Genomic DNA, 25,905 nt, shown 5'->3' with positions numbered 1-25,905 from the left:
GACATAAACAGTTAAGTAACAGTTCCCACACATGCTGTCATCTTCATCTGGGGCCAGAAACATTTACACTCTGTCATGAGCTTAAGCAAACCAGGTTCTGGGTCACAGTCTGAGAAGACTTAGTCCTTCTGCTTCGTAAAAGCAGATGAAGCACATGGTGGGAAACAGGTGTTCCTCAACATCTCTTTTTGAACCAAGGCTAGTATGCAGTCAAGGGAAGAGACAGGAAAAATAAGGACAGAGCCATGCTCTTTATCCTTGTGTGTTAACAGTTTTCTTGAGAAAAGAAGTCGTTCATCATTAGTGCCCCACATCACACCAATATCACAGCTTTCAGTCTTAATGCATGTATCTGTTTTTGCTATCTTCTCAGCAATGTCTCAATGACTTGACTGCTCTCCCTTCCTAAAGGGAAAAATCATGGCCACACATGAGAACACTCAGTAGGGGAGAGGCTTACATAGATGGCAGGATGTGTCCTCTGTAATGGTTAGAATGGCAAAACAGAAACAAAAGCCTCAATACTCCTTAGAAGTATGTAAAAAAAGCCTTCTTCTTTCCTTATAGTCTAGCTCAAGGTGAGGTTTCATGCAGAGCTACTACGGAGCACAGAGAATCACAGCTTGCTCAAGGATTTTGGAAACAACTTTTTAAAGGGCTCAAAATGATTTGTAACTCTCAGGTTATTCCTATTGTTATCTGAGAAGAATGCCTCACCCTTCAACATCCCTGTCCTCTGCATTCATTTATTGTATCTCCCTTTATTACATGCATTCCTTAGAGCACCACCTCTTCCTACATTTACAATAAAACCTATTCCTCATTCTCATATAGATACTATCAAACTATTATCTTAAACAGGTATTTCTTGAATATAAGCTTTTCTGTAATAAGAAACTGCTGGCCATATTGTGGGTGTGACAAATGTTGCAAAAATGAGACTACAAAGTAATCGGAAACATATCTAATAGCTCCATCTTTAAATACCACAGTATGAAATCTCATGTAGACATGTCCACTGACAGGAACTCAATCAGATCCTCTCTACAGTTCATGGTAGATCTTGTAGTACAGTTTTTTTGGGGTGGCAGGCAGAAGCACCACCAGTAACCTCTAGGAGAATCTTGGGAAGAAGGTAGGAAAGGCAAGAAAATCTAGGATCTGTGTACAGAATTACATGCTGACAGAGTGCAAAGACTATCTAGAGCAGTCTACCCTCTAGAAAAGTGCCAAAGGAAGCAGCATTGCTGCCTTTTTTCAGGATATAAATGGACCCTTTGTGGACCCTACCACACTGAGCAAGTAGCTTCTCAAGTGCCAAGTGATTCCATCAGCCACCTCAGTGGATCAAACCCCATCATCTTTCAGGTACATTAGAAACCAAAGATGTAACTTGAATACCAAAACCAGACTGCTGGATGACAACAGCTCAACCCTAATCTGATTATATGAAAATGGGAACCACAGTACTCCTCATCACAAGGAGCAGTATAATAAGAAAACACAAAATGGTGGTATGGCTGTCCTACTGGCATCATGGGTTGAGGATCCTAACACCAAGTTTCACAGCAACCCCAGATCTGGTATAACCTGAACTCACTGACTGTGTAAAAAGAAAACTATCTAAACAGCAAGAATAAATACAACCTGAATAAAAGGCAACCAAGCTGCTGAAAGGAACATTGGATAAGCCATTATCTTCAGTCTAATGTCCTCTTGGGATAGTCCTAGAAGTATATCTCACACTACACAATTCCTGAGTGGCTTTAGATAATTTCTCCACAAGGGAAACAAATACAGACAGCAGTAAGATGTAATAAAAGGTTAAACCTGACAAGGTTAAGCTGATTTAAGGTGATTAATGAACTGAACTATGTGCAGTGGCTGTTTTTACCAGACTTAATAAACAACCAATGTAAAAAGGTGGCAGTGGAGTGCTCCCAATAAGTTTTGTCTTCTATAAGTGGTAAAAATATGAGCTAATGCATCATATTGTAACTAGTTTGCAGAAAGCTTTGTAAGTTCAACTTACTGAGTAGTTGAAAAAAGTCTCAGTTACTAAGGATTTTGTTTCAATATATCACTAAAGCAACCACAGAAAGACTTTCAGCTCTTCTGCTCCATATTTCATACAGCTTTCCAGAATGGTTCAACTGCTTTCAAATGACTCCACTCTTTGGAGCGAGAATGACAGCTTCAGGACCAAGAAGGTAAGATCAAATTAAATGTCACTCAGTCATCACATAAAACATGCAAGTAGTCTGAATTAGGGCAACCTTCTTTGTGGCAAGCTCCTCCTTTCCCTCACGACAGCACTGACACCCCTGCTGCGTAACTACTGGTAGCTATGAAGAGCAAGAGGAAAAATAAGGGTACATATGGGAGCTGGAAGATGTTAAGAAGGAAGGAGAAGAACGAATTTGCACCCTGCTATAATATCTACTGCCTCATGTCAGCTCACCCTTCCTTCTCCTTCTCCCACCCCAAACCTTGCCTTTCTCACATGTGCTTCTAGGCTGAATTGGAGAAGGGACACAGTTGCAGCAGCACTTGAGGCAAAGAGATCAAGAGCCAGAAAAACAACAAAACAAGAAATAATATCTCCAGAGCCAGCGGCTGCTCCCCATGGTTTCCTATCCCAGGTGCTTGATGCGATGTGCGCTTGCCGCCAGGCTAGAGACAAGGGTGCCAGGAATGGGGGTTGTGCATCAGAAGAGAAGAAGGTTTCCCTTACATGCCAAAAATGCCTCCCTAACTGCTCAGTTAAGCAATCCACATCAGCATTTCCTGACGAGCATCCTATCAGATTGCACAGCTGAAAAATACTTGGCTCTAGTTATAGCAACACATTAAGGAAAAGGTAATAATGACTGTAATGCAAACTGAATTCAAAGAAGTTCCAAGTTATTATTTGTATTGTTATGCCTAGAGTTGATACAAACAAACATTTACCTTATTATAATATATATTGCAGCACATATTAATCAAGATCAATTAAATGGATAGTGCAAGCTGAGAACACACACATGTGAGATAGGGAGGATGAGTAAGATGGTATTAAATTTCCAGAGCTATGATTAATCACAGTTTATCTATCAGAGCTCAGTCAAAAATAAACTAATAGTCCAAAACGAAAAAAAAAAAAAAGAAAAAAAAAAAAGAAAAACAGAACCTCTGGGAAGGGAATGCACTTCTCTAAAGGTTTTAGAAATACACTGTCAGCTGAACTGCAAAGCTACCCTAGTGGCACCACTTCTCCCCCAAGAAGATGTTATAAAAATGAGTCACGCCCAGATGACATACAAAATCCTTAATGCATCTGTTTGAGGGACTTGCTGTGTTATTGTCCTCTTGAGTTCTCCCTCAAGCCATAGTTTGTTGGAACTATATATTCAGCTCAAACTAATTGATGCAGTACGTTTGCAGCATTGTTTCTAAAATATTTCCACCAGCATTTCAAATGTTTCAAAAATTAACAGTGGGGGTACTTAGCTATTGGAACGGTTTAACAAGGGTTGTCATTGATTTTTTTTTTTTCTATTGAGGTTGGATGTTCTTCTAGAAGTACAACTGTAGTTCAAACAGGAATGAATTCAGGAAAGTTCTCCCTGCCTGCATTATACAAGACAAAATAATGAATTATGAATGAGTCCCTCCTGTAGCTTTAAACATCTCCAAATCTGTTTTGCAATTCCTCTGGTGTTTAGGACAGCTTACCTTTCCCCCCTCACCCCTGTTTTATCTGTAACTTATTAAACTGGCATATGAGCCATCTGAAGGCACAGCATCTCATAGCATCTCATAACCAGAAGTATCCAGTTTTGCTTACAGCCATTTTCCACCTTTCTATTTTTTGGTGTTGTTTTTTTGGTTTTTTTTTTTTTTTTTTTTTTTTTTTGGGGGGGGGGGTGGTGGTGAGAGTAATTAATTAATTAATTAATTATTTTTTACATCTTCATTTCCAACAGGCATTTCTTTGAGAAACCAACAGAACTCGACTTGTTTCATGGCTATTCTGATCTTACTGATGTGCATTTCCAAGGAGGTTCTTGTCTTCTCGTCTGTAGCTGCAGGACAAACAAACTTTGAATATTAATTTCCATGCTCTGTGGAATGCACTGAAATTAGGCATATTTTGAAGGCTTAGTTTATATTATCTGCTCTTTAGCCAAAGCTCAACCGCCCCACTTTGAATAGACAATTTTTGATGCCATCATTAGAAACAGAAAATAGCAATACAAACTACAAGAAATACGACACATTAAGTTCACCTCTACAGTACAGATGATCGTATTAGAAGAAGAAAACCAGCCCATCTTAACATGACAGATTTTGTTTTTACCTTGGGTCCACATTTGCTGTTGCTTCATCGATGATAAGGATCCGGTTTTTTTTTAGAACCGCTCTGGCAAGACACACCAGCTGTCTCTGACCAACACTAAAATTAGACCCAGATTCTGCCAGCTGTGTCTCCATTTTATTAGGCAGATCTTCCACAGCCTCTTTCAGTTGCACCTGTTGACATGTCAACATACTGTAGGATGAGTAACTCTCTTCTAAATCAGCTATTGTGTGCCTGATGACACAACAATAAGTATGCAGGGTTTACCTTTTATATTCTGACACAAAATGAGTAAGTGCCAACTTGGATTACAGAGTGTGTCAGCTATTAGAACTCTAGAAATATTAAAGCACATTGTTAAGAATCTATTAATGTTCATTAAAGGTAAGATATGAATCAAAACATAACCAAAGCATCATCCCAAAGGATAATTTTTTCATAAAAGGCTTACATAACAATACACGTCTACACACACATGCAAACGCACACACAACGGTCTACCTCTCCCCATCAACAGCTATGCCCTTATCAAACTTGACGAAAACATCTAAAACCAAATGCACACAAGCACTGTAGTGTTATCTGGCTTGTAAAATCAGATGTGTATTACTAGGTTTAGTAAGTCACCTCTTCCAAGGCACTCCACAGCTCTTCATCGGTGTATTCGTTGAAAGGATCTAAGTTTTTCCTCATAGTTCCAGTGAATAAAACAGGCTCCTAAAACCCAATAAAATTAGCATTCCATTACAGACACAGGTTTTATATTGCAATAGGTAATATAATAACAAACAGAACTAACCTATACCAACAAATAGCACAGAAATGTCCAAAAAGTAGCTTTTATGAAATGCAAATGAGTATTTCACAATAGCTTACTTAAAGGAGGAGGGGGAGGCAAGTGTTCTACCAGTTTGCATGAAGATAATTTACCAAACAAGACAGGTCTGTTTGTAAATTGCTGTACACAGTTATGTTGGCATTCAAATGGGTATTTACATGCCACTGTTTTGATGCCACAAGCTATATATATACTTACATGAAATCACTGCTGTCCTCCTGGTATTGTTAATGAAAACCAGCAACTACCACTGTCAATGAGCTTACACTCCTAAATTACATTTGGGCAGTTTTGAAAATTTGTTTTTGAAGTACCTAAACCAGAGAGGAATAAAAGAGCTCACAATGCCTTTCTGGTTTTCCTTCTCTAGCTGCTTGTGAGTGTTTTTTTCATTTCATACCATAAATGCCCTTCAGTTTTACCACCAGAGCCTAAGAGGAATTAAGCTTTCACCATTTCAATATAACTTTTAAACCTATACACACCGAAGTTAATCTATACTGCCACAGCATCAAAACAAACTTACTTAGAACTGGAGCACTGCTGGGCAAAGTTCTCACTCAAAATAGATCAGGGAGTCAAATCAGTACTTTCTCCTATTCAGGTACCAACGTGGGTTTACCTGTGGTTGAAGTAAGCTTGTTCTACTTCAACTCCCAATCAGACCAATAACATTACTAATCAAACTGGCATAAATTAATTCACACTGGGAAATGTAGTATTTGAGAAGCAAGAAGACAACTTTTGGTGCAGAACTTCTTAAGCAACAGATCAATACTCACAAATGTGAGTTGCCAGACCTGAAAGTCATGCATTGACATTACTTTAGGGCTAAACTCCTCTTAATACTACACATAAAGACAGTAACAAGTCAAATGCTATAACAGTGCTAAATCATAAAGGGAGACCATACATCATGTTGTCAGTCTTCTTTAAACTGGAGAGATCTTATGCAAAATGTTTTCTTTTTTACCTCCCCAAGGAAATAAAGTCTAACTTACATTGGATAACTGCATCTTATTCTGAGATTAAAACTCTGTTGTGACTTATGCTCCATCTAACCCTAGTAGTGCCCAGCTCCAAAGGGCTGCAGCAAATTGGAACAGAATTTAGACCTTAACCCTTTCATTGTGTCTTAATTTCTAAACCACTCTGAGTGGTATAAAATGATTAACAAAAAGAGAACATGCCACAAGCAATGTAAAAGAACACGTGCATATCTTGACATAGCATGCCAATTACTTGACGGTATCTGCTGCATTAGCAACATGTCACTAAAAAGCCTGCTAAATGAACAAAGGATTTAAAAAAAATTAACAGGTTAAAGAAATTTTTTGTTCCAAAAACACCTAGGAAGTAATTTGTTTACCAATACATATTGTAATACACCATTTGGGGTGTTTTGAAGGTATTATTATGTTTATTTTCCTTTTCAATCCATTTTTATAGGTTGGCTGAATTTATAAAGGGTTCATAACTATTATAAAAGTCCTAACAACAGACATACTGCAACAGAAGATAAGGATATTTTTTAATTATCATTTCTGACACAGATTATTATTTAAAATAGACTGGCTTATGAGAGGAAAGTAATAAGACAAACCTGTAAATAATTGTTGTAAAAATGCTTGCAGTCAGGGAGGCAGACAACATTTGCATAGGAAAGATTTACAAACACAGCCTTCACAGAGCTCCATCTAAGCAAGCAATTAGAAGCCCAAGCACATTTTTATTTCTCCAGGTAGGTATTTAAACTTAACATATAAGAAAACTTCAGTCTTGCCTCATCACTCTCTAGGAATGGTTCTGTTTAGCTTGTTTGATGTTATAATTTTAATAAGCATCTCTCCCTCTGGTTTCTTAGCTTCCTACATAATTATAAAGTTATGTGCAGCAAAATAACTACCCGATGTTACATTACTATTTCTATCATTGACACTACTATTAATGCAGTACAAGACAATACCTATCACTCAGTTTACTACAGTATAAACCTTACTTCAAACCCTCCTCTTCTTCTTATTACCACCACTTCATAGTTTTGCTTATTTTCAGTGGAAACAAGTCTTCCCTTATGTGGAAAAGAAATGCTACCTGCTAGCCTTCAGACACTTAAAACCCTTTAGGACTATAATGAAAGCCCTATCATGTATATAAACTTGATAAAAATCACAAAATTCAACTGGATTAAAATAGTTTTATAGCTATGGCAGCAGACCAATATATGAAAAAAAAACCAAACCAACCCCAACATATATAATTAAATGCAGTGAACTTTGAGCATTCCTTATCACTCAAAATGTAGAAAGTATATTAGACTAGCAGTTTTCCTGTCTCAGTACTCTATTTTATTCAACTGGGTTGAATTCTTCTGAAGGTAGAAACCACTCGCAATAGTTACAGGCAAGGCTTTAAAAAAGCTATAGACCTTGAATGAACTGATGATAATCTGCTTTCAGGAGAAAAGAACACTGCACACAAACAACAACAACAGAAAGAACTTAAAGTCCTCTTTATATACAAAAGACGCCTAGTTCCAGTGAGTACCTCCACTGTGTAATAACAAAGCCTTCAGCCTGCAGAAACAACAGACATCTTGCATTAGGCAACAATCCAATTGGTGGGGGAGTACCTGTGTTTTGATAATAGCATACCTGCTTCTGTTCTCTGACTCCTACTCTTGGAAATGTGAAATTAAAAAAAGCAGCAGGTAAGAGAGGCTTAGAACCACTGTCCATTACCATTTTAACCAGATGTCACTCAAAGTCCCCTAGTAAGGAAGCTTCAACCAACACATCAAGCAGGAACTGCTGCCAAAGGATCAAGTGACCCCAGAGGACTGCTGAAGATTGGTATATTCTTGTCAGACTTTCTCTGCTTTTTCCCAGACTACAAGACAGCATGCTGCTAACACCTATGCACAAGTATTCCAGAGGAACAGACAGGACAAAATCAGGAAGAAAATGCCACAGTCCCTGATACTGATTCTGTTTATCTTAAAATAATCAAAACCTTACTCAAGTAAGAATAATGCCTCACTGAAGTTTCTATGTCTACTGCATAGAGGGGTGCAGGGGGAACATATCCCTGCAAAGCATTTTAAGTACTGCGGTGAAAATGCTTAGGGTAGACCATGTCACACTCTTACCTGAGGTATAATTGAGATTTTCTTCCGCAAGTCATGGAGTCCTAGCTCTGACGTCAAGTACTTATCAATCCAAATCCTTCCTTCAGGTTCCGCTAAGCGAAAGAGGGCTGCTATCAGGGAGCTTTTCCCAGCTCCAGTTCTTCCCACTATTCCAACCTACAGAGCAAGCCAAGCTTGTACAATTAAACCATGAGTTTTTCAGGACAAATTAAGGTGCAAGAAGCAGTTTTACATCACAGGATTCATAGTAGAACAAGCACCAAATAAAACTTCTTTATAATTAACATTTGTTTTCAAGAGGAAAAATCCTCCCCACAAAATCAGCCTGGATTCAAGTGACATTTGGATACCCAACAGTTTCCTGGATCATAGTAAAAGGTGAAAAGTCTTCCCTTGAAGTGTGGTGTTTTATTGTGGAAAAAAGATAAAGTGGGTTGGTATATAGAGTAATATTATTCAAGGCTGCTAGTTTCTATACTAAGCCTGGTTTTCTGGGTGATGTTAGGCAAATAAAGTCAGGCATACATCTACTCTTCAACCCAAAAAAGTACTGACTCCCATAAAGCACTCTGGGAACAATGTATGAGCGAGCAGTAACTCCAGTTTAAATAACTTAAGACTGATTTTGGTTAGCATGATTAAGGTGAAGTACTTTAAAGCAGCCAAATTCTAAAGCCAAAACCAGCATGACTGTAAACTGTATTCATGCTTCAGACAGCTTCAACAGAGAGGGCACAAGTATTGAAGCTACAAGGCCATCTGAGCAAGCTGCAATTCCTTTTCAAACTGAAGGAAAAGTGAGTAATAAATTCACAGTGATTCAGGCTTCTGCATGTTCCCAAATTAAAATCAGAAGCTGTATGCAATGTGAACAAATAATGATTTTCAAAAAAAAAAAGAGGTAGAGACAATGCAAAATACAGGATTGCTAACTTTAATGAACAAGGGGTTGAGACCTACAAATATTTCATATGAAACCAACCCTTGGGAGAAAGAAGGCCCATTAATAACTGAAAGGAGACACATAATTAGTGGTGATTAAATACTACTTGAACAGCAAACTTTTTTATTTAAATGTTGTCTTCAGGTAAAGGATTCTTAGAGAAAACAATGTACAGCAATCAGCTGTACCAGAGAAGGTGATGGGCGTAACCCTCCACACAGATCTGATCTGGCAGGATTTGTTACTTCCTGCACTCACTTCTAATCGCGGCGTTTCCAGAAAGAAATCAACACACTGGAAAGAGTTCAGAGAAGTGCAACATAAACTTAATACAGGTTGGAGATACTGATTTGATGAGGAAGGATTTATGAGGATTAAACATGTACAATATAGCCTGGTGAAGTGACTGGGGTGCAGAAGGGAGGAAGAAACATGAAGATCTTCATGAGCATACGTACAGACACCAGAGGGCAACTACCCACTGCCTGAGACTCAGATGTGTAACTGCTACAATGAAATTAAGCACAGGAAACTACATGGAACAGCAAGGAGAAACTTGTTAACAGTCAGAGACACTAAGCTCAGACAAAGCAGCAGCGTCCACATTTCATCAAAACTTCACAAAACACTATAAAAAGTATACTGCAAGGAGCAACTTATACTGCATAATCTAAAAGGCATTTTACACTTCCATTTTCCAATTCAACAATTTCATCCAACAATTCATTATTTTACTATTGTATATAAACTAATTAACATTTATACAGTGCTTATTATTAAAGATACAGCCTAATTTAAGCAAATCTGCTACAATAAATGATAAAATGTCTAGCATTCTAAATTCTATCAGAGAAACAAAGGAAAAATAGTTCTGAACAGATACACTACAGCTCAGAAAGAAAATGCTGAATGGAGAACACAGACACCCACAGTTGTGAAAACAAAAGTTCAATTGTTCCTCTATAAATGTCAGTAATATAAAGTATTGTATTAAGGATATAAAGAAAAAAACAGAAAAAATACATTTGATACTTAAAATAAAAATGCAGCTGCTCTGCATATTGTCAAAGTCCCACTTTCAGTTTGGCATCAAATGAAAGGACTATGCTCTTCAGTATTTAGAGGAGTCTACGTATTTTTGGTCCACTGACTACAGGCTGCTGAAAATTGACATGAATGTGAAACAGCTCTCACTATACACATTTACTTATTTTTCAATACATCGTATTCTTCAGAGGTCTGTGTTCCCAGCCAGTGCAAATACAGTGATGGTCTGGAAATGGAAGTCCCAGCTACCTAACAGGAATCACATGGCCACAATTCTATGGGGTGCTGTGAGCCACGTGCATACTCAGGAGTACACCTGCTATGCTGGGCTTATCATTACTCAAGTGTCACTTGTACTTCAAAGTAGAGCTGCACAACAAATGGGAGTGAGATTTACAGCACGTCAGCTACTCCACTGAAACTGCCCATGTCTTTGTTACCCCTCAGGCAACCTCCCTTTCGTGCTATGCTGTGACAGTATTTACACGAACAACTGCCATGCCGTAAATCTGGACTCTCACCCTCCTAACTTTTTCATGGAGCCAGACCCTCAGATTTAGGATCTGTCAGGACAAGGCGCATTTAACAATGATTTAGTCAGTAAGTACTCATAAGCACCCTGAAACAAAGATAGTGGTGTTTAAAACCTGAGGCTAACCTTTTCCTGCTGCAGCTATAGTAGCTAAAGAGGTTAATCACAGTCGGTTGCTGGCAGTGCTCCTTATGTGAGCACTCCCCAGTCTGTCCCTCGCAGACTATGCTACATGAGCAAAGATGGTTAAAACAGAGGATCATTCCTAGCCTGCTTTGATAGTAGGGAAATCCTGAATGCTGAGACAAAGAGACCCTAACCCACAAGTGATCTCCTAGTAATCACCTCCTCCATTCTTACTGTACCTATGGCTTCCCAAAGTGGGCACTCGATGGGCACAACTACAAGCACCACAGAAGCTTTAACTCAGTCAAACTGCTAGCGGTACTGCAGCCACCAGAAGTCTGTATGAGCCAGGCATCTAAGCATGCCTAAGAGCTCTCAAAGAAAGGCTTATGGGCAAAATCCCTAGAGCATCTGGAAACCTAGTTCTGAAGAGACACTTCTCAGTAATTAAAACCAATATAAGGAGCACAGACGCTTGGGAGATTTATTTTACACAGTGGCAGTCTACTGCAGTATTGTGCACAACATCATAGAATGCAAACATGAAGTTTTTAGCAATAGTTTCAAATGGGACAATTCAGTTCAGGATGACAAAAATCACAGCGTAACCACTCAGCAAAAATAAATACACCCCCCCCCCCCCCCCGCCATCCCTCCTCCTTCTGCCCCCACCGAGGACTGAGTCATACACTGCTAATATTTCTTGCTTTCATTTTTTACTTTGTTTCTGTCTCTCACTAAAAAATGCAAACGTTCTTGTCTGCCATTACACTGGAATGATATATAACAGCTAGAGATGGCCCATAGGCAATAAAAGCAGAGAGCAGATAAACATCCCCTTTGCTGCTCTTAAGCACCATTTTTAACTCACCCACACCTAATTCCATGAGATCATCTCCATGCAGCAAAGTTGGGCTCAATTTCTGTAACGTGCATGTTACTAAAAGGTCCACTTGAGGAATGAAACAGATTTGGGACTGAATGGAAAAGCATGCTACAAATGAGGCCAGGGCAATGATTGTAGAGAGTTGAACTAGCCTCCTAGGGAAGATAATCCTAATCAAAAAAGTACATGTGTGTTTGACATGTAGCAAAACACGAATTAACACTGCAAGTCTCTAATTTAATTTTATCTGTGGGGGAGACCTTCCCTGCAGCCCTCTTTCAATTGCGATAGTGTCAAAATTGGGGAGGAAGAGTCAAATTTGCAGAGGAAGAAGAGTTTTATTTCTATGTTTCTTTTGGCTACCAATCTAATTAATCGTAACAGCTAATTGGATTGGTAGCTGAAAGGAATTGAAATAAAATCCCCAATTTTAAAGTTATACAATTGATTTATATTTCTTTCGTCTCTCTTCCATCTGGGGCTCTGGGCAAGAGCATGTACATTCCTTATTTTCAATTGTCTCTGCTCACCTTTGTCTGCTGACATCCTTTGTTCCATTTATGTTCCCTCTACTGAATCCACAATTTCCTAACACAGGTCCATTTACTTTGGATTTGAATAAACACTGTGGCCTTAGTCAGTGTTTTGAATGTCTGCCACTTCCCAGTGAAACCCAATTTTTTTAGGGTATTATCAAATAACCCTTTTTTTTTTTTTTTGACGCACAGAAATGTCATGTTCCCAGATGCATGCATGCTACACTTACAGGAAATAAATAGGCTCCAACTTTTGTCTTTAAATATGACTAAGGCTTATTCTTTAAAAGTACACTTACTAATTTCCTAACATCCATGTATTTTATAATGCACTTGCACTTTTATAATGCGTTGTGTCAGTTTATCATCTTTGCTTAATTTCTGTGCATGCCTACAGACAGCCATATACATACCTTTTCTTTTGGTTTAATTAAAACAGACAAATGTCTTAACACCAAAGGTCCATCCAGACTGTAAGTGAAGTTAACATTTTCAAATGCTATCATTCCTTGGTTTGGCCATTCAGGTGGTGGATGCTTGTTGGTTTCCCAAGGAGCTTCTTTTTCAAGTTCTGTGTATTCCATTACTCTTTCTGCTGATATCATCTAAGGGGAGGAAAGAAGACACATATTTCATAAATTACACAATATATTTCATATATTCAGATATTACATAAATTTCAGCTTACTGCATATATTGCAAATATTACATACACATGTTTGTGTATATTTTTTACTAGAAAGATTCAATGCAAATTATTACAGAGGTTTGTTTTTTTTTATCACAGATAAGATTATTTGGTAGCATCCTATGCTTACTTTATACAACTGAAAAAGTGGAAAGAATGCCTCTCATGGCCTGCTACAGACCCAGATTATCATGATGCATAAATCCATACATAAGCATTCATGTCTAACCAGTGGGATTAATTACAAATCTAAGTACACCCACAAATATTAAGAAATCCAAGCTATGAGTTGTCTGCCAGTCTTGACCAAGATGACAGCATTTTATTGTGTGCTGGGAAAACAAAGGCTAGCAATGAAACTGCTGTATAAGCTACATGCAGATGCACAATAGCTACTAGAATCAAGTTATTGGCTTCATCATCCCATTTTTGTCCTCATCATTACCACTGTGCTCACCCCTGGAAAATCTTCTAAATATCTGTCACAAGCAACTCCACAATCCAAGACAGCTGTCACCGTATTGTTAGTGACTTACATGCAATAAAAGTTTTCTCCCATGTATTTTATGCCAGATACAAAAGAAACTACAATAACTAGATGATCATAAGGTCCTTTCCAACCCTAACTATTCTGATCCTATGATTTGCTGATGCCTCTAACCTTACAGGAAGGAAGAGAAACAGAAGTTGAGCTATCTAGACATTTTTTTCCCATTGGGCAAATAATAAAAGTTCTGTTTAGGCTCTGATGTGCATACTCATCCATACATCTTCTCAATACTACTAATTGTCTTTAACAGTATCCACCCACAGATGGATACTGAAAAAAAAAAAGAACCATCATAAAGATACTCAGTAGGCGTATCTTGCCTGGAGTGGCTTTATAGGCACAGGTCACCAGGCAACAAGTTCTCTGACCTTGTTGCCATCTACCCTTTCCATTCTACAAACTAAGCTCCAAGGAAAAGCACGTAAGGAAGGAATGACAGAGTAGAACAGAGAGGTAATGTTCCTGCCTCCCCCAAATGTAATCAGACTTTAATAACAAGGGGGTTTTGGTGGATGCCCACCTGTGAAAGAAGTTTCACAGCTCCATATAATGATCAGCATTCCACATCAAAGGTTAGTGAATGGCAAGCCTTTCTCCTTCAAAGTATTTCTGAATCACAGCCTCCAAGAGAGTAACTCACTACGTAAGAGAGTCCCAGAGACTGACACTTCTAAAAGTTCCCAACTGGTAAGAAAAAACCAAAAGCTTTCTTCCCATTTCTCAACAAAGTCTGTCACCACTAATTTATTCATGTCTGACAAATGCTCTGAAGAAGCAATGTGCTAGACAACAAAATAATACTAATCTATCATTATTATGAATTTTATCTGTTATTAAACATGGCTTTGTAACTTCTACAAAAGGACTACGTGTATTTCCTAGACTATGGTCAGCAAATAATAATTACAAGTAACCTTGAGTTGTCAAAGCAACACAAAACCCCTCCAGTTTATGCTTAGTATGTTTTTTTAGTCTTTTTATATATTAACTTAAGAAAGTAAACAGGCAACTGAAACATGCTAGTAAACATTGTAAATTGGTGGAAGGCATTTTACTTGCTAAAGTTTGGAAAACACACAGTCCTCTCAGCAGAATATAAACACTTTCAAGTATTTGTTAACTCACAACAAATTAAGAGTTGTGAATTTACAATGAATTAACAGGACCCTAAAAATGCCATGACGGATATAAATAAATTTTTAATTTACATTTAAACCCCCAAATCTAAAAGAAAAATTAAATGTAAAATCTTATTTATAGAGAGGGATTTATTTCTTGTAATTTTAGCAAGTTGTAATGCAATTGTCTACACTGTAACTAGACAGTCTCTATCTGCTGTTGTAAAGGGAGATTATAAAACCTCCCTTACTACGAATAGAGAGGGAAACTCACTAGGCACAATTCATCTCAACAGACATTCAAAATCACCCAGACAAATTATACCCCTGAAGAGGCTATTTTTCTTTATGGACTGTAAGTGGTGCTCCAATTGTTTGCTAAGGTATTAATGTCCTAAGATAATTAAGAAGAATCCCATCCTTAAGGCCTCATGTCACAACCATGAAAAGGAACCAAGAGGTGAAAAGGCAGAAATAAACATTACCAGGTTTTCAACTTCAGCACTTTGTCTAACACCCCACTGGAATGTTCCCATGAGGGTGATTGCATAGGATAGCGCCAAACCAACCTGTCCCGCGTTCAAAGCTGCACAACAAGGAAAGAAGAGAATCAAATAAGTACACCAGTAATTACACAAAATCCTAGTTAACTTCACTTTCATGAGGTTGCTTACATGGTGGAAGCATCACAGCCAGGATTCTGTTTGGTTACACCATACTTGCCATCCGCACAATGAGTACCTCCAGGCAGAACAGCTACTTCCTGCATTTTTTTAGGTACATTTTGGAAATTGCATTTGAAAAGATTGTCCCAGTTTTCCTTGGCGTGTCATTTTATCTAAAAACTGAGGTTCAGTCTCAAGATCATACTTACGCAGCTTGTTAAAGTCATCCCTACCTGGCTGAACAGTAGTAACTTTTCATGTTTTTTCTAAAAAAATTAGATCAGCCCCTAAATGTAAGTAAAAAATTAGCGTAAAGTGATTTCAAAGTTATGAATGTTTTTACGTCACTTTGCACTCTTGTAAGTGACCAGATAAAATAACAGGACAGAATATTTCTTCCCTTGTTTATATAAGCATTCATTGTGTTCAGTGGGTCTCCTCTTGCAAAATAAATGAGTTCTGTCTGGCCCAATATTAAGCATGGTTGTCCTCTGGCTTACTTGAACTTTAACCTGGCACAGCTCTATTGACTTTAAGAGAGCTACTCCTTATTCAGAGGCAAAGAAAGATTCAGGACCATTGTTCTGACTTGTCTTTTTGCATTCTAATAACATCAAACCCAATTTAAGATTTTCAGTGTTGAGCAGCACAGAGTGTTCAAATTTTAAAACACATGCATTTACAGAACTTATCCAAAGGAAAAAGAAAAGAAACAAAACCAGCAAATTAGCACTAATTTTCATGTCCAAGATAATTACTTCTTCCTTCATATTTTAGATGACTATCTCATTCTAGTACATCTAGCCCAATTACATCCTGGATGATGCATACACTAATGACAGTTCATGAGTGACAGTGAACATAAAATGTATTTTTACAAGGCGATTTTCTTTCTGGAACTGGCCTATCGTGCTGATCCAAGCTATCATAAGAGTATCCCTAGGAATTTTAGCTTGCCTTTTGGCCTACTGTGCCACGTGTAGAAAGGAAGAAAGTTGTTAAGAAGCAGCTCCGTGGGCGTTCCAGTATGTAAAGCAAAGCCCTGTAGGCCCCCCCCCAAAAAAAACAACCAACAACAACCAACCAACAAACCAAAGGTGGGGAAAAAGATTTATTTGTTCTTACTGGTCTGAGTCTCAGAAGTGAAGACTACAGATCTGCTAGTCTGCACATTTGGGGGTGATGGTAGATGTATGCCTAACCCCAGAATATGTCTGAACTGCCTCCAGTATTTCCAGGGAAGCAGATACAGCCTCAGTGCCCTAGACCGAGGAAGAGATCATGATCTAAAAAGAAACATTTAACTTAATTACAGCCCTTAAACAATTAGAAACAGCAAATTATGAAAAAGAATTAGACATTACTATACATGGTAATTACTGGGTGAACTTTTGCTAACATCTGTACTTACTTTTGGCGAGAACCAGGGAACCAAAAGCAACCACTATTACAAAAATGGCACAGATGGCATCCAGACGTACAGCAAACCACCTCGAGGTTGTCAAAAATAGAAACCAGGCCTCTAAAGTGTATTTTACAAAGACATAAAACCAGTGGATTATTAGAAAACTGAGCTGTATAATTATCATTAATGTTAATATAAATTGTTAAAAACCCTCCAACATTGCCATCTTCAAGTGCATGATCACCATGGCCTGATGGTGATCAGAATATTGTCCAGTTTTCCTGAAATGGCCTCATCTAGTTTTCACACTATTAGCAATCACAATAGCAACCACAGCTAGTAGAACATACAGTAATAAGGAAAAAAAACGTTACAGCCTGAAGTATGGTCCGTTTATTTGAAGTGTAAGCCTTTTTTTAAACTCTAGTGGATTCAGGAACCTTATACAAAAGCAGAAGTACAACTACATTTGGTGTAGCTGGACTACAGTCCACAGGCTTTTAGCTAAAACATATCACAACACAACCATCAGAGCCAAATGTTTAGAAGGCAGCTGCAGCTGGTTAAGCTCCCGTAAGAACTACTCTATCTGGCCAGAGGAGCTACAGAGCTATGCAAGTGACTAAATGCATGTATTCATTCTCAGTGAAGCTCACAGGTGGACATCCCCACTGGGCACTCAAATCCAGGTGTCCAAATCTGGTGCTAAATTCCAGTTCAGACAAACATGCTACAGCACAAGATACAGCAGATAGCAGGAAAAGACACTGCAATATAGAAGGCAAAATGTTTGATTCAGGGCCAAAACCAGAAGTAGCCATAACAAAATATGGCATTATTTATTGCTTAGGCTGCAGTTGGATGAACTGTTCCAGCTGCTACTTAGTCACAGCAGAAGGTTACCATTCCAACCCACCATTCCAACCCTTTCTTCATTGTTCATGTTGTGCCATGGATAGTAGGACTGAGTCCACCCTCAGCAAGTTTGCCAACAAAACCAAGCTGTGCAGTGTGGTCGGCACACTGGAGGGAAGGGACCTTGACATGCTTGAGAGAAGGGCCAGTGTGAACCTCATGAGGTTCAACAAGGCCAAGCTCAAGGCCCTGCACCCTGGTCAGGGCAATCCCAAATACAGGCTGGGCAGAGAATGGAATGAGAGAAGCCCTAAGCAGAAAGACTTGGAGGTGCTGCTTTGCAAAAAGTCAAATGGTAAAATGACCAGGCTACATCCAGCCCACCTGCAGTGCTGTGTACAGCTCTGGGGCCAACACCACAAGAAGGATATGGACCTGCTGGAGGAAGTCCAGAGGAGGTCCATGAAGATGATCAGAGGGCTGGAGCTATGGAGACAGGCTAGGGGAGACCTTACAGCAGCCTTCCAGTACTTAAAGGGGCCTTACAAGAAATCTGGAGAGGGACTTTATACAAGGGCATGGAGTAATAGGACAAGGCGGAATGGGTTAAAAGAGGATAAATTTAGATTAGATACTGGTTGGAAGTTCTGTACTGTGAGGGTGGCGAGACACGGGCTTCCAGAGAAGCTGTGGCTGCCCCCTCCCAGGCAGTGTTCAAGGTCAGGCTGGACGTAGCTTTGAGCGCCCTGGTCTAGTGGAAGGTGTTCCTGCCTGTGGTGGGGGGGGGGGTTGGAGCTAGATGATCTTTAAGGTCCCTTCAAACCCAAGACACTCTATGATTCTACAATTGCTTGTCATACACTCCATGCTAAAGATCAGTGCTATTTCAACTCTTTCAATGTTTCTTAGCCCAGTGCTGGGAAAGATTCAAAGTAAAGTAATCTTCCTTTTACATATAAACGGAGGAGGTAAGTCTGATTTTAAGACAGATCATTTTGGATAACCAGATAATGAACTGATCAAATCAGCCAATAGAACTCCATGTAAGTTCTGGAGGACAGCTGAGGGACAGAGAGGATGACAAGAGACGGGTAAGGTCCAGAACTGGTAACCTCTTAGTCAAATCTACACCAACTGCGGCTGCTTATGCCCAACCACACATTTAGAAGCTGGTTTCATTAAACAAGACATTTTATATGGTCTACGGACAGTCATACGCCATTTTGTTGCTCCTCCCACCATGCACGACTGTGAAGAGCCTATCTTCTTGGTAACATCCTGCAGGTACTGGATGGCAGCTATTAAATCCTCCGTAAGCCTTCTCTTCTGCAAGTTAAACCCAGTTTCCTCAGTCTCTCCTCATAGGGAGATGTCTCTTGTTAGTCCCTGACCATCTTAGTGGTCTACACTGAAAGCACTTCTAGAGTGTTTCCTGCATCTGGGGGTCCAAAACTGGATGAAGTATTCCAGATGTGGGCTAACAAGTGTTGAGGGGGATAATCACTTTCCTCCTTCCACTGGCCATGGTCCTGTTAATTCAGCACAGATGTTGCTGGCTGCCTTTTCTACCCAGGCACACTACTGGCTCAATATTCCCTCAAAGGACCAAAAATTACATACATGCTAAACAAGCTATTACATCTCAAATACTCTGGTGGAAAAGACACCAAGATGAAGCAAGCAGATAGACAAAAGAATGCAACTGTAAACACTGAAGCTTGATCTCAAAAGCAGGTTCCTGAACTGCCCAGGAGGGGAAATACTGACAGTTTTATTAGAGAGATGCATAAAATGGACTGGAAAATAGTGTGTTTGTGATCCTTAGATCTGACCTTAAAATACAAGAAAATATTTCTTCTAAAGGTTACAGTCCTCTTTTTATGGTGAAGCTTTTATACACAGTTTATTGACTAAAGATGTCTTTTACTAAAAAGCTTAAGAAACAACTTTGTGTTCCCTTGCTATCAGCTGCTGTAACATTGATTTGGTCAGATAACTAGTGACTTGAAGATAATAAGAAAAGGGGAATGCAAAGCTAGGGGTGCCTCCCTGGAAGATATGCTTCCCCAGTCACAACTTACTGGGCTCTACACAGAGCTCAGTGTGTGCAATTCTACAGCCTGTGGTAAGCTGAGCTTCAGAAAAGATCAACTGGTCTGGTCTGAAACCTTAGAAGTCTGTAAATTTTAAAAAAGCCACAGAACATACTTGTATGCCTTATGACAAAGGAAATACAAGATTTTAGTTAACAAACACACTATTGCAAACTTTAATCCTACTGCATCTTGAAAAACACTGTAAGAGAGAACATCTCATTGACAGAAGGCAAAGAATCACAATGCAAACCTGAACTGTATAACTTATACTTGCAGAATACTAATGTTTTACACCTTCTAGTCATGTTAATGCCATATATTAGATTTGAGCTCTGAAAGCTCCTCAAAGTAAAAAAGAACTGAGATTTATGAAACTTTTCCAAGATGATTTATAATCATCATCTCTGCCTACTCCTAGCACTCTACTTAATCTTAAATGCTTCACAATAGAGCTTGTTCCTTCACCCTACCCCCTCTCTTTTTAAAGACAGAATCCAAGAAAATGTCAAAAATTATTCTTTAAATATTCTTATCAGGCATACTTTAAATTGTTTATCTTAGACATTGTTAAAACATGTGCGTGGCTATCTCAAATCGTATTACAGCCCAAAGTAAACTCTCAAAATCTAGACAGATAGGAACGTTTTTGTTCTAACAGAGAAATTTTACCCTAAAGAGACGAATGCACAGCTCCTACTGAGTTTAATGCACATTACATACATGTCGCTGAGGGCATAAGATATTTCCCTCCTACAGAGCAAAGATTTGATTTTTCACGTCAATTCATCACAAACCTGAGTGGAGGTCTTGGTGTGCATCAAATAATTTTTGAAATCTTTCCTCTGCTTTCAAAGCCCGAATAGTCCAAAGTCCCTGAAGGGATGACGACAAGTGGGAGAACACTGGACTTCTAGCTACAAAGGGAAATGAGAATAACTTAGCAATAGCTGAAGGACAACATTTAATTCTTTTTGTAGCACACTAATCGTTAATCCTACTACTTTATACTTAACCACACAAGTTACTGTACTGCATCCTCTTAGAATAAATATGCAGTGTTTTTAACCATAGTCCTCTTACTCAATTAGAACCAGTCAGACAGACAGGCATATTAATTTATACAAAAATGTCGTACGTCTTTAACAATAGCTGTCACTGAAGAAACTCTTTGAGCTTTATTAATGATATGAGGCACCCATGTTTGTTATTCATAATGCTTAATATTTCATATCATAGTGAAGCTACAGTCAAGCACAAGAGCCACATTAGGTCAGAAACACCGTTAGTATGTGCATGCAAGGTCCGAATGACCAGCAACTTAGCATGTTCTGAAGTAGCTTTACTTACAGGTAGTAAAACTGACATACCCAAAGTTTATCATTATGCAAAACAGGAGCTAAGCATGTAATTCACTAGTTGAATCAAAGCAATAAGGAAGTTATTTGCATAGAAAAGAAAAAAATCCTTGATGGATTGTCTATAAAATACTAGCATTTCACATAATAATAAGCAGGCTTTGAGCTAACATTATGTCCCGCCAAACTACATACTTGTGGATTCTAGACGTTTAATATCTCTTGAAGTGTCTAAGAAATATCGTCGAAGAAAAATGAAAAGAATAAATAGTGGAATTAAGGGGATGAGTATCCAAGGAATCACTGCCACAGCCACAGCCACCACACCAAAAATCTGTAGGAGAGTCTGGAGCACAATAGAAACAAAATAAAAAAACTCTTTGCCAGAAGAACTTAATTTAGAGCAAGTATAAAACTATTTAACACTACTGAAACACTTAAATATTTAAACATAACGACCAAACTTAAGAGCTGATACATTGTATAACATAAGCGACATCTATTTTTAAGCAACTTGAAGAATTTACAGTGATATCAAACCTGACTAATTGTGCAGTTTATGGTTTTCTTCTACATTACTTGTTCTTTAAGAAACGTCCTTACAAAACCAGTGGATTGAACATCAGCATGTGTCTCTGTGGAATATTCTGTGACTGCTCTAACGAAGTAATAGATGATTAATGGGCAACTAATCTTTAATGGACCCAAGCCACCTGGTGAATCAGGGATATGCTTTTCATTCCAAGTAGAAAGAAACTGTTCAAAGACTGACTTTCAGTTGAAAGACTTGACAGTTGGAACAGCTTTCCACACAGACTTGTAACTTCTGTATAAAAAACTATGTCCCATTTAGAAAGAAAACCCAGTATCGGACAAAGTGAGCTTTTTCATCCCAAAGGCCTGCATTGGGAAATGTTACAAATAAAATGTTAAACACTGCAAGAAACGTCACAAGAAGTTAGTTTTGCCAGGTTTACTTTAGCATATGAGATTCAGGATGGGGTAAACCTGAATTTACTCTTAAAAAACTATACATAATGCGGAATGAAGCTTTGTGGCTTAGGACAGTGGATCCTGGCCCAGCCTCCTGGGCTCTCCCATTCCCTGCAGACCGCTTGACAACCTTCATATCCAACTTCCAGGTTGAATACACTAAAAAGCATTATCTGCACACAGATTTCTTTCAGAACACCAGCTGTGTATGTATGTAAGTGTGGCACGCTGAAGGCAGGGTGAGGCCTTTTGCTCCTTAGAAGAAGAGGGGAGGGGAAAACCCCACCATAACACAGAAAAACCCGCCCCATACAAAACCTAGCCAACTGAAATTTTAGCTCAACACTAAGTTTCTGTATGATTTTCATTAATTCCTTAGAAATGTCAGTATTTTCTAAAGGATCTGCATTTTATGGACTGTAAAGGAGCCACCTTCTTCATCATTGCTTATGATGTACAAGTAGATTCCAGCTGAATTTTGTGGTCGCCTGATTTCTGGATCCCAAAAATTCACTAGTGGCCACTGGGTTCCAAGAATGCATGTATTACAGCAAAAAGGCTTCCATCCCTTTCTCTGTGCATCAAGTTGGAGAAGCTAAGCGATGTATCAGCTAAGGTCAGATAGCGGAGAGCTACCTGGACTTCCAAACACTTTCAATGGTAGTGCCTGTGAAACACTGCATTTCCTGTTATGCTTCCCCCCGCCCCCCATGTTCTAAAGCCAAACCAGAGCACAACTGTTTTCCCTACATCTGTTTCTTTTAGTCTTCTGGAGGCTTCTTTGGCTTTACCCTAGTTTCACCTGACAAAACAGCAAACCCACACACTTTACCCATTACGACTGCATGAGTTGGCACAATTTAGTCTTTGGCTCTAGGCGAGATCTTGGCTCATGATAGAGGATTTATCAGTGTAAAGCCCTGCATTTCATAGATCCTGAACACACATTATAGGGTCTCATAAATCTGTTATGGAAAGTAGCTATAGAGTAGGTACAGGGTAGGAGCTCTCAAGGAAGCTGCATTACCACTACACTGCTCATCTGTGGGTTAAGGTGCTGATGACATCATGCTGCCTGACCTTCTAGATACATGCAGTAGATTGTGAACATTTTACCTGGATTTCATAATGAGGAGGTAAGGTAGCAGCAAGAGTACACGGTATTTCACTTGCATCAATTATGCACATGCTTATGTCAGCACAAAGCAAAACAGAGCACCTTGACTCCTCACCAGCACTGGTGTCAGCCCTTTTCTACCTTCTATTTCTTCTGTGCTCCTTAAAACCTTGTAAACATTGAATTTTTACTGCAGGATGAGGAGAAAGGAAATAACGATTCCTGACCGCCTCCAAATCTTCTCCTGTCTAGATCACTATTTTCCCTAGCCGTTGTTTCCGCCAAGCCTGCCAACCATCCACACACTAGCTAATTTCTAAAGACTCCCTCACCTCCATCCTCATCAGCAAACAGAGACGGAAGTCCGTTCCTTCCGACAACTTACTCCCCAGTCAGATTTATACACCCGCTACCTTCCCCTTCTCCCTCCGTTACATCCTAGACAGTCACACTGAATTACTTCTGACTCCTCATACCATCAGCTGCAAACCTGAAGTGAAGCATTGAGGAAGATGCTTTAAGGAGAAGAATTCAAGGAGAATAAATGCTCCTTAACAAAAAATAAAGAAGCCAATCTGAACTTTTAGTAATGATAATCTACAATATGTTGCAAAGAGCTGGTAGGGGTGGAAGTGGGAGTAGAACTATTAGGATCCAGCTCATGTAAACAAAGCCTTGCTATGGCAAAAATACAGGGAAGGAAAAGATGGTTAGGATGACTAAAGTAAAAATCTGACACCGCCTTTGGAAGGAATTTTAGATGAGCCCGCACCACCTTATCATTATAAAAATTTATGATAGGGTGGATCAGTCGTGTGTTGGTTTTTTTTTTGAAAACCAAACGTGCATACAAATTAACTCTTAATGAAGTAGTCTGAAAGCCAGACACAACCATTTGCAGACTGTAATCTTGTAGTTATGGTATGAGGTAAGGTAAACGTTCTAGCTCCCGAGTTTCACAAGAGACAGCTAACCTCTTCAGCTGGAGACTGCCCCAGCTATGAGCAGGTTCCCTGTGTGCAAGCTGGGGGACCTGAGGTAATCAGCAGGCTGATGATAATGATAATAGGAGTAGTCTGACTGCTCTTCTCTCTGGAGACAAGCAGTGAGCTAGGTATTCAGTCTGCACAGCAAGAAAAGCTCAGGACTGGGCATCTAGACCTTGTCTAGCAGAATCAGCTTACAATTAAAAATTGCATCAAAGGCTAAGCAGGCAAAAATTCTCTACGTAAAAGACATATGGCCTACAGGACTAGCACCTTTAACTGTATTTCTTAATTTCCACCTTTACAAGTCTTCTGTAATGACTCTGCAGAAACTAACAACCAAAGCTTTTTTAAAAGGGAGCCAATTAATTACATTTGATAGCTATCTGCACAGTATTGGAACCAAGGACACCTTACACAAAAGACAACAGATGCACACATTACTGAGACTGAAAAGACCAGGATGGAGAAACCTAATTTGCTTCCCAATGGAGCTAGTTTGTCCACCTTCAAATTTGCTTTTGTTTCCCTGGAGAAACTATCCTCTCCCACTCACAGACTGCACATACCCTACAGTACAAAAACCCACATGAGCTGTTTCTGTTGAAGTCTTCCTCTTGCTGGAAAAAATGCCAAGAGATTTCCCTCATGCTTTGGTCAGTCACTCTGTTCTTGATTTCCCTCAGGAAATCTCCTGTCTTACTGGAGCAAGCATACCCTCCCATAACCTCTGGGGAAGTGAATGCTTTGATCAGCACATCAGGTTGTGAAACGTGTGTTTTCCCTTTATCTTCTGATGACCTACATATTCCTCATTCTTATAAGCGCTGAGTGACATCCTGGAGTTTCTACCTCAAACAGGTCTTGATCTAGGAGAATAAGGTATTCCTGTACCACAAACACACAACTGAAAACCATTTAATGCAAGAAAAAAAACCAAACCAAAAAAAACCCCAAAAACCTGGAAAACCATGGAAATTAAAAGCTGCAAGCTACACATTTATCACAAGCTTACATATATCAAAAGCTATAAGCCCTTCCCTTTGTTTGCAGAAACTGTAACATTCATATGTTAAAAATCTTATGACAAATTATTAAATGACTTCAAATGTCTTACAAAGTTGACAGCAGAAAAATGCAAAAGCAAGACCTAGAGTTCAAGATGTCTCATAAGAATGCCTAACCTTTCATCCCACAGATCACTGCCCCTCCATATCAGTTATAAACATAGCTCAGTATTTCAAATTTGGCTTAAGTAAGTCTTTGAAAAGGGCACCTGGCCTTCATGTACAACCCCATTCTGAAACCCTCAGATCTGCTGACACTTTGCTCCAGTGGGTACTTAAGAGTCCTTTATGTCCTCATGAAAGTAACCAGCAGACAGCTGTCTTCTCTCTAATGAGCTCCATGGAATCAGATCCTTGAGGTCTGCCATCTTCCTCCATAACTAAAAAAGGAGTTTTGTAGGGGACTTTTCTGTCTGTTTTTTTAAATGGACCTTACAGTGTATTTCAGCATCTCTTATAAAATATACACATAAAAGGTACAACACAGTCATGTGTCTGTAAGTTCTTGGTCTGCTCTGTCATACACATGGGTTTGACAGCTACAATACAGGACCTACTACCATAGGAACCACACCACTCTGGACTTGCAGCCAGTGACCTGTTAGGATCTCT

General features: G+C 39.1%; 1 protein-coding gene across 5 annotated transcripts in view; it reads right to left on the bottom strand.

The window, feature by feature from the left end:
* Positions 1–25,905, bottom strand: part of ABCC4 (ATP binding cassette subfamily C member 4) — a 152,807-nt gene that overhangs the window by 26,486 nt on the left and 100,416 nt on the right. For 4 of the 5 annotated variants that reach the window (XM_057401135.1, XM_057401134.1, XM_057401137.1 and 1 more), the window contains 8 exons: positions 21,326–21,476; positions 20,570–20,689; positions 16,831–16,941; positions 15,240–15,340; positions 12,812–13,003; positions 8,329–8,484; positions 4,970–5,059; positions 4,343–4,515 (listed from right to left, as the gene is read on the bottom strand). In XM_057401135.1, the coding sequence (XP_057257118.1) occupies positions 4,343–4,515; positions 4,970–5,059; positions 8,329–8,484; positions 12,812–13,003; positions 15,240–15,340; positions 16,831–16,941; positions 20,570–20,689; positions 21,326–21,476 (1,094 nt within the window). Of the gene's footprint in view, positions 1–4,342; positions 4,516–4,969; positions 5,060–5,706; positions 5,803–8,328; positions 8,485–12,811; positions 13,004–15,239; positions 15,341–16,830; positions 16,942–20,569; positions 20,690–21,325; positions 21,477–25,905 lie in introns of those variants that run through there. The other variant, XR_008971182.1, reaches the window with a different exon arrangement.

This window comes from Pezoporus wallicus, unplaced genomic scaffold (assembly GCF_028554395.1).
Source record: "Pezoporus wallicus isolate ANWC-B61680 ecotype Strahan unplaced genomic scaffold, APGP_CSIRO_Pwel_v1 contig_6944, whole genome shotgun sequence".
NCBI lineage: Eukaryota > Metazoa > Chordata > Aves > Psittaciformes > Psittacidae > Pezoporus > Pezoporus wallicus.
Note: the sequence above shows the minus strand (reverse complement) of the source record. Positions and strands in the feature narration are given on the sequence as shown.